We start from the raw sequence: 9,461 nt of genomic DNA on the forward strand, positions 1-9,461 counted from the left end.
GTGGGATGGGGGAGGGGCGGTCTGCCACTCCGTCTTCCCAGCCCCCTCCCACCACCGCAAGCTCCCTCTCCCACCTGCAAGTAATTTGGCCAATGGGAGGGCAGTTCAGATGGCAGTGTGGAATCCCTCTAGATCTGTGTGTGCTTGGTGGGGAGGGGGCTAACTCCTTCCCCCCAGACCCAGTGTGCCCTTTTCCTCTTCACAGCAGCAAATTACTTGTAATTATCTCGCATTGAAAGCCTTCAGGAGCTGCTCCCAAAATTGCTTTAATTGAATTAATTGAATCTCATTTTGTTGGGGGAGAGATGGGGGACATGTCTTAAAATAGCACGTGGGGAGAGGGCAGGACAGCTCCAAGTCAGCTTTCCTGTGGCTAAGACCCGTGCAGGTGAGAGAGTGGGCTCCAGGCTCAGCTGCTTCTAGATTCCGGCGCTTTTGCATTTAGGACCTTGCCTGTGTCCTGCTCTCAAAGGTGATGACCCGGGATGTGTGGAGTTCTCTAGTCTCCAGCCCCTTTTCTCCTCCTTGCCCTGAGGAGGCAGGTGGGCTGGAGGCAGGAGGTGAATGGATGGCCGTGGTAGTATGAATTCAGCATCGCTGTGACCTCTCCTCTTCGATAATCATACAGCAGCTATAAACACGATTTATTAAGTGCTTACTATGTTCCAGGTACCATGTCAAGCATGTTACAAGCACCATCTCATTTCATCATCACAACCGCACTGGGAAGCAGGTCCTATTAGTGTTCCCATCTTAGCGGGGAGAAAAAGGAGGCTGAGAGAGAGGTTAAGCAACTTTTCAAAAGTCACACAGCAGAGCAGGACTCTTTGGAGGCCAAAACCCCAGTTCTAAACCATTCAGTAGTGTCCCCCCTGCCTTATTGACCCAATTTTCCCAGAGAGGTGTCCTCACAGGAAGAAACCACAGCCTCCCTTTCTGCAGCTCCAGCGGTTTGTGGGAAGGGAATGCGGCACCTCTTCCACTGGGGTTCATTCCCATCAGCAGTCAGGAGCCCAGGGAAACTGGACCAGCTCTCAAGTGGACAAGGATTCCTGTTTCCACTGAAAAGGGAGGATGGATGGGTGTAAGGAAGAGGAGGCACTGTCAGCGCAGCTGGCCGCCGGCTGGAAGAGTAATTACACTCCTTTTGCTACTTAAGTTTACAGTCTGGGCTGTTGTTTTAACGATGCGACTCTTGTTGGGCTGTCCAATTAATCTCGCCTTTGGAGGCTTTCCGAGATGGAGCGGTAGATCTTATCTCAGGTCTGTGGAAAAAAGAGTGTGCAACCTGCCGTGGGAGGGAACAGCCACCTTGCGGACCTGCGGCCTCAGAGAAGACCCAGAGGAGGAATCTGGGGCTGGGGTTACCAAGAGAGCCTGTGGAGATGGGGTGGGTGGCGAGGGGCAGGAGAAGGCATCGGTGGGGAGGAAGAGGAGGGCGTTTCTCTTCCTGGCATCCTCATTCCTCACTGCTCCTAGAGCTTGGCTTTGACCCACCCTGTGCCATTTGCCACCCCCAGGAGACCCCTCCATGTATAATTTGGGGAATGGGGGTGCCACTGACACATAACAGGGCCTAGGAGGGGCTGATTGCAGCCCTTTTGAGGTGGGGGGGTTCCCACTGACTCTCATAACCCCACTCCCCTACATAAGACTCCAAATTTGGGCTTCTCTGTGGCCAGCCTGGGTTGGCGCGAAGTGACTGGGTGGGCTTTCCAGTTTGCTTGGGAACAGGTTTAGGTAGTAAGAGGGAAGCTTGACTTGGGAGCTTCTAGTCTGGAACTGGAGGCCCCTCCCCCAAAGCCTCGGGCCAGGCTGGGCTGGATTCCCTGAATTATTTGCAGCCCCTGTCCTCAATCTCCCCGCTGCTGGGTGCCAGGTGCGCGCATGCATGCGTGGGTGTGTGTGTGTGTGTGTGTGTGTGTGTGTGTGTGTGTGTGTGTGTTGACTATGCCCTCACTGCACTCTGTACTTCCCTTAGCCTGGCACTTACCACACAAGTGGCTGGTCATTGTCTGGCCTCTGTTAGCCCACAGGGTCTGCCTAGGTCACCTTGATATCCCCAGGATCTAACACAGAGCAGGGGCTCTACAAATGTTCGTTGGATGGAGAAGTCCAGTTCCTTCTGGGGTTTTCCTTCTCCTCTCCCTCCTGCTCCCCCTTCCACTAGGTGACTTGGGGCCTTTCCACCCCAAGGAGCTCACTTCTCCCAGGGGAGGACTGGACTGGGTCAGTAGGTGTGGCCTCTCCCAAGGTGAGCAGGGGCTCTCCCTGGGCTGAAGGTAGGCCCAGGGGGCTGTGAAGTGCCTGGCTCCCCCCAGAACTGGGCCAGGAGAGAATTTGCTGTGAGGATCACTCAGACTTTGATCATTCCCTGTATTAGCATCTTCTGGTTTCACACTAGAGTGTCTGAAAATACGGATATTACTAGAACATTCCAGAGCTAGAACTGGATAGCCAGGTAGTGGTAGAGGAGGATCCAGTGCCTCTAGTTCAGTGCTGGAAGAGTCAGATGGGAGAGAAGAGAAAGCTGAGCAATCACCCCTCGGCTCCAGAAGTCATGACATGAACATACCTCACAGCCAAGGCCCAGGTTTCTATGCAAACTTTAATCTCTGGATGCTCATGATATGGGGGATGGTAAGAGCTTTGGGGGCTGCTAGTCAGATTGGTTATAAATATGAGCAGTTCTATTCGACAGAGACAGCTGTGAGGAGCTAAATTGCTGGGCTTACCCCACATATTTGGGGGCACGTCTACCTACATTTGTCCCCATTCTCCACAAAGTGTTACCCTGCTGGGTTCCAGAGAGTGCGTACATGTGGATTTGTTTAGGTATTAGGGATACGAATCAGACTCTTAATAAATACTCATTGAACTAAATGGGCAATTGGATCCATTATCTACTTATAGTGGGTAGACATGGGGAAAAGGGGCTTTTTTAGGAAGAGAGTAAAAATTACCCATAGGTGCACAAAACTCTACTCCATCCCATCTACATCATAGAATGGTGAGTAGGTGTATCAGTTATGGGGGTAAAAATCAGTGGGTGGGTCTCGATGGTGGTCAGCTTGAAGACTCTGGATGTCCACTTCACTTCTGCTTTTACTCACCAGTGGGTTGGGCAGGGCCCAAGGCACACAAAGAGAAAAAACACTCAGTGTTTGTTGCTGGTTGAACCCCAGGCTGTGGTGGGACTGCAGTCCTTTCAAGAAGGAGTGGCAAGACTAGGGGTACTGGGAAGTCTGAACTCCAGCCAATGAGTCTCTCTCCAGAGCCTCTGACCAGCTGGAGGGAAGGTGTCCAGTCCTTGGTGGGGGTGGGGGCAATGGCCAAGGCTGTTTGGGTTATGAGGCAAGGAGGAAAGGACTCCACCCCATCATTTTTCTCCTCTAGCTCCTCATCCTCCTGAGAAAACCCATCTGGATCTGGCTTCCTCCTGGCCCAGAAGGGGTGCAGGTGGGCTGGGTCCTGCCTGGGCGCTATAGGAGGGCTGGGAGCCTGACCCGCTCTTCCCCAGATTCACATCATCTGAGGTGGAGCCAGGACATCAGGGGAGTGATGCTGATACCAGGCTCCGAAGTTGTTGCCATAGCCACTGGTGGGCAGGGCCCCTGCCTTGGGTAGATCCCAGAGGGATGGAAGGGGTGGGGAACAGGGAGACAGGGAGGGGGACCTCCCAGGGAAGTCCCCTTCCTGTCCCCCAGAGTTCTGCTTCAGGAGCTTCTTGTACTTGGAACGTTTGTTCTGAAACCAGATCTTTACCTATGGGGAGAAAATGGGAAAGAATGGAAGGTGCCTGTGGAAGGGAGTGACCAAGGGAAAGGGACCCAGTGGGAGGGAGCCGTCCTGGGAGAAGAGCAGAAGTTGGGAACATTTGCTCCAGGCCTCCATAAGCCCCTGAAGGCCCTGAGTTCCTGCATCTGAGTTAGAATCCAGTTCTCCCAGTCTGGGTACCCTCCTCTACCCCCTGAATCACTCCCCTACCTCCCCCGCACCCTCCACACACCTTTTAACACATTCCCCCAATTTACTGGGGGCCAGCTAGAACTGTGAAAACAGGGCTTGGGGACTCATCAGTCATTCACACCTGAAGGTGAGTTCCCAGAGAACACACTTGGGGAGGGTTAGCATGCAGGAAGGATGGGACTGGCCCCACCTGTGTCTGGGTGAGGCCGAGCTGCGCGGCCAGCTGGGCCCTCTCGGGCAGAGCCAGGTACTGCGTGTGCTGGAAACGCTGGTTCAGGTGCTGCAGCTGCAGACTCGAATAGATGGTCCTCGGTTTCCGGAGCTTCTTGGTCGAGGCCTGCGGGCGCCGCTCCGAGGGCTCCGGGGACAGCGGCGGCTTCTCCGAGTCTGGGGGGCGGCCCGAGACGGTGTGTGCACGCATAGAGGGGCTGACGCGCCGTCTCACGGCTCATCTGCATCTCGTTTGCATTCCGGCCACGGATTAGCAAAATCTCGGGCTTGGGGCTCGGCCCTTCTCTACCTTCCGCTCCACCCTCCTTTCAAACCCCACACGTCCACTGTGTGCCACGTGGGACTAGCCGCAGTTCTTGCCCTCAGGGAGCTCCCACTCTTAACGGTCCTGTGACCCTAAGGGGGACAACGCCACGGGCCTGAGCGAGGGTCGGGGCGGCGCCCAGGGGCGGGATGACAGAGTTCAGCCGCGTGCGGTGGCGCCAGCTTGGGGCGGGGCGGGGAGGAAGGGCTGGGTCGAGGGCTGGGCTGAGGCCAGGAGAGCACGGGGGAAGGGCGTTCCGGGCGGGGGGGAACTCAAAAGCATTGTTCGGAGACCCGAGACAGTGTCTGCGTGGCATCCTCCCCGCTGCCGGAAGAGGGGTGGTCAGAGGGGCCCGGCAGAGTGGGCCTTGAACGCCAGGATGAGCACCCCTCCCAGCTTCAGAGTATGGAAAGTGCCCCAGGGTTTGCCATCACCTCGCCTATTGTAAGGGCCTCCCTCTCCTGAGGCACATCCTCCAGAAAAGTGACCATCTCTTTCTTCCCTCCGCCAAGGCTGGCTGGCTAGAGTAGTGGGCTTTCAGGGGCCCTAGAAGCCCGGTGGTGCAAGGCAGCCCCCTCCTCCGCCCGGCCGCACCCACGGAGGGGTTCCCGGCTAGCACGGAAGGTGACCGGGGTTCGGAGAGCGTGCAGCGCCGGCAGCGCAGGCCCTCTGGGTCGCTGCTGGATCGCGCTTGCGGTGCCGCCGCGGGAGATCTGGCGGGAGATCTCCTGCCTCCCGGCCCAGCCTCTCGAGGAATCTCGGTCCGGGAACAGCTCGGCCCCGGGATGGGGTGGGCGAGGGGTTCCCCTCTTCCAGTCCGGGCTGCCCCAACTACGCCACTCTACGGGGACATTGGGACCATTCGTGTAGAGAGCAGTGTTGGGGAGGACGCAGCGGCCGAAATGCCCTCGGGCTTAGGGTTCGTTGCATTCCTCGCAGGGCTGCCGGCCGACCTCAGCCGACAGAGCGCTGCGTCCGGATGCCCAGACGCAGCGGGGGTCCGACCGCGTCCCCCACCCCCGCCCCCGCCCCCTTCCTCCGGTCGGGCTCACCCCGCACTTCAGGTTCCACGCCCTCGACCGGCCGCGGTGACCCTGCGCCTTCACCTCCCCCGCATCCCTCACCTGTGGCCTCAGGCGCTGCGGGCTTCTCAGATCCACCCCCCTCGACCCCCGCCTCAGCCAATTCCCAGAAAAACCGTTGGGTTTCCGCTCCCGCCCGCGCCTGTCTTGCCTCCCCTGCTTAGACCCGGCTGCTCGCCGCCTCGGCGACCACTCGCGCCTCTTTGGCTGCGTGAAACAATTCGGACCGTGAGGCAGAGCTGGCGGGGAGACTGCCGCAGCTGCTAAACTCTCAAAGCCCTCCGCGCCCTAACTCTGCCAGCAGACCACCGCACCCCTTCCCAGTTCCTTTCCCGACAGCTGCTTTCTCCACACCACTTGCAGAAGTCACGACTGGATCTGCCCAGGTCTTGACTCGGGAGCCCAAGGGCCTCCCTTGAACCATAGCGGCACCTGCCTGCTCATCGGGGTGGTGGCACGCAGCTCACTTGGAGCCAAACCTCTCCCTGAGGCTGGGGTGGACAAGAGTGGTGGCAAAAGGAAGACCCCCAAGCCCTCTCTCACACCCCAATCATTTAATCTAGAGTGAGCCCAGTCCCCCAGTTTCAGTAGGTAAATGCTATAATCTAATCTAAGGACATGTGTGGTTTTCGTTGGATCCGGGAAACTTTGTAAAGAAAAGGAACCCTCCACTCTCTTGTCCTTAAACCAAGAAAAGGGAAGGCAAGAGTGTAGAAGACAGGATTGAAAATACCAACCCCAATTCCAAGAATTCTCTTAAGGACAAAGCTATCTTATTCCCACCCCACTAAACAGACACACACGCACACACAAATGTACCACATTAGCATATACTGAAGAGAAGAGGCCAAGGGATTAGTTTTTTAGAAACTAGATCATTTGTAGAAACACCCCCCCGCAACTGCTCCTCTTCCAACCACAGATCCAGAAGCGGGAAAGAGGCAGCCCCAGTTCTAGCACAGAAGGCAGTTAACTTTTGGGGGCTTTGAGGAAGTTCCCTAAAATCCTCTTTTCTGGCTTCATGCAGTGAAAGTCAATTTGCAAGGGCCAAGCCTGGAAAACAGGCTGTGTCCTTGACCCATGCACACCCTTTCTTTGGACCTCAGTTTGCCCATCTGTACATTAAGAAGCTCCTAAATCTCTAGGGTCACTTCTGGCTCTGATGTTTATGAGCTCATGTGTCTCAGCAGAGCAACAAGGGAAGGGAAGTAGACATCTTGGTCCTGGCTGACTCCAGCTAAGTCACCCAGTGGATGTGCATCCTTAGAGGAAACTGTGACAAGGACAATTGTGGGGGTAATTAGGTGGGGACAAGGAGTGCAGGGGAACTGAGCTCTAAACCCAAGCCACTACAGATGGATGTATGTACTGTGTTGCATGGGTACAGCCTGTGCAAGGCCCAGGACCAGGAAGACAGGCCAGCTCCCTAGCTTCTTTGAGACCTTCCAGTGAGCACTTGCTCCAGGCAATGTAACTGGGGCCTGACCTACCCCAAAGGCAAGGGGTGGAGATAACAGGAATGGCCAGTTCCTTTGGCTGGAAGGCTGAGATCTACTACGAGAGACTGCCTGACCCACCTGTGGCTACATTCTTAGAACGATGGGTAGTAGCATTTAGCCCCAGATCCTACCAGGTCAGCTTTTGGTCTCGGTCTGGCACATTCGGGCACCAACTGGGGAGAGGGGGAGGGGCCCCGAATAAACCCCCACTTCTACTGCCCTCCAGCTGGGACCTGATCTCTACTTATCAGGCTGTGGCTTGAGCACTGCTTTCTGAGACAAGAACGCGGAGAGGGGCGACATGGAGGAGAGAAGGAGTGCATGATGGAGAGAATCCTAGGGAAGGGTCTAGGCACCTACATCCACATCTGGATTGTTTCAGTTTTCCGTTATAAGTAGGTACACAACCCCGCTGCTCCAAGGGGGTGGGGTAGGGAGCCCTGCCACCCGCCTTCACACAACTGCAAATCGAAACCAGGTCGGTCTTGAAAGGAGACCTAGATCAACTCGCCCCCGCCCCTCCCCCCTGTCTCCCGCCCCATCCCTTCGCCCTCCCCCCGCAACCCCAGATCCCGTGGAATCTGAGTAAGGTCTGAATCCCGCCAGCTGCGCCCAACCAGGCGAGGGCGAAGTTCAGGGGCTCACTGGAGCAGGACCCCGGAGGTGGGAAGAGCCGCTGAGGCCGTACTTACCTGGCTCCCGCTCTTGATGAGACTGCTGAGACGGCGCCGTGGGTAGCTGGCAGGGCAGGTAGGAGTCTCCGGGGGTCGCCGGCCCAGTGTAGGGATAGGGCAAGACGTGGCCATACGGCCCAGAATAGGGCAAATCGGAGGCGGCTGCGGTTGCGGGGGACAGGCCAAGCTGGTAGGCAGCCACTACCGATGGGACGGGGGCGATGTCCGGGAAGACGGCTTTGGAGGCGTCCGGGCCAGGGAGGGGGCAGGGCAAAGAGGTCATTGCGGCCGGGGCCGGGGCCGAAGGGCCTAGGCCATGGCCCCGCACTGAGTCCGCTCCCTCCGCCAACTCTCTGTTTTCGGAGCCTCGGGCGTTGGAGCCGGATGAGCCCCCCAATCAGCCTTCCCCACACTTATCCCGGGGAAAGTGTCTCTCTGCGCCTCATCTAGCGGAGAGCGCGCGCCTGGGAAAGGGGTTCCGGGGGGTGCCCCCCATGGCTTTTCCCCTCCCCCCTAAATCCATGCCCCCCCCCCCGGCGCGCTCTTGGCTTCGGTTCCCGGGACCCGACGGCGTCCCCGCCCACTTAAACGCCGCGGATTGGCTACCACACGCGGTGACCTCATGGAGGCCTGCAGCCGGGGCCCGCCCCTCCGGGGCAGCCCTGGGTAGGGAAATTCAGAACCGGGAGATGGGAGGAGAGCGGTGCGCACGGCCCAGGCCCAGCCATCTCGGGATCAGCTCCGAAGGGGATGCCGGGGTTGCAGGGCGATTGGGGCAGTCCGATCATAACCGCAGAAACGCAAGGAAGTTGACAGGGCCGCGATGCCTTGGCGGAGGCGCTGCGGCTGCGGGGGCGCGAGGAACCTGCGGTCGCGCTCTCCGACTCTGGGGGATCTGCGCGGCGGTTGTGATCCCGCCGCCACGGACCTGCAGAGGAGTCGAGACCGGCCAGCCAGCCCCGCAGCTTATTCAGCGCGTCGGAATGCATCGCTGCCAAGCGCTGGCAGTTTGTTGGTAAACAGACGCCGGGTCGGAGGCGGTACCGCCCGGCGCCCAGCCGGCCTGCACGCGCGCGGCGCTCACACCCCCGCGGGGCGCCCTTGGCCTGGCACGCCGCGACCGCCGCGACTGCGCCTCACCGCCCCCGTCCTCGCTTCCGCTTCCGGCAGGGGCCAGGGTTTGGTTGCGACACCGCAGCTCCGCAGGCCCCCGAGACCGAAGGAGGGGTCCGCCGTCTGGGCTTCTGCCAGTGCGGCGCCCCGCCTTTCCTGGCGCCGCTTGAGGCTGAAGCCTCGCACGAAGCCGGACAAAATCCGAAAGTGGGAGGCAAGTCCAGTTTGATGGCTCCTCGGAGGGCGTAGGAAATACGGCAAACCGGGCTCCGTGGCCAAATCTTCCAGTCTGTGTGCAGGGCTTTCCTCTAAGATCTTGGTGGGTGGGTGTCTCTGTGGCCACAGATACACAACTACACAGAGACTCCATTCAAATACAACAGATACACTAGCGTTTACCAGCACACAGGTGTCTACAACGATGTTCACATTAGCATCCCTCCATGAACAGAGGTTCATTTACGGATCTGCAAATGCAGAGCATAGACTGTGATATGTACACACCTACACACCCAAAGATGAATAGCAACACCCCACAATAAAAGCACTACGGTTGTCTTACACAGACCCACAACAGACCCAAACTGTC

General features: G+C 58.0%; 1 protein-coding gene across 2 annotated transcripts; it reads right to left on the reverse strand.

The window, feature by feature from the left end:
* Nucleotides 1-317: 317 nt before the first annotated feature.
* Nucleotides 318-8,226, reverse strand: DLX4 (distal-less homeobox 4). 2 transcript variants are annotated; one of them, XM_028499903.2, is made up of 3 exons: nucleotides 7,778-8,226; nucleotides 4,160-4,356; nucleotides 318-631 (listed from the first exon to the last, which is right to left on the reverse strand). In XM_028499903.2, the coding sequence occupies exons 1-3, from the start codon at nucleotides 8,040-8,042 to the stop codon at nucleotides 500-502; spliced, it is 594 nt and encodes a 197-aa protein (XP_028355704.1). In that variant the 5' UTR covers nucleotides 8,043-8,226; the 3' UTR covers nucleotides 318-499. The 2 variants fall into 2 exon arrangements, with proteins under 2 accessions (XP_028355704.1, XP_007128599.1); XM_007128537.4 differs by lacking the exon at nucleotides 318-631 and adding an exon at nucleotides 2,024-3,765.
* Between the last annotated feature and the right edge of the window lie 1,235 nt (nucleotides 8,227-9,461).

This window comes from Physeter macrocephalus, chromosome 14 (assembly GCF_002837175.3).
Source record: "Physeter macrocephalus isolate SW-GA chromosome 14, ASM283717v5, whole genome shotgun sequence".
NCBI lineage: Eukaryota > Metazoa > Chordata > Mammalia > Artiodactyla > Physeteridae > Physeter > Physeter macrocephalus.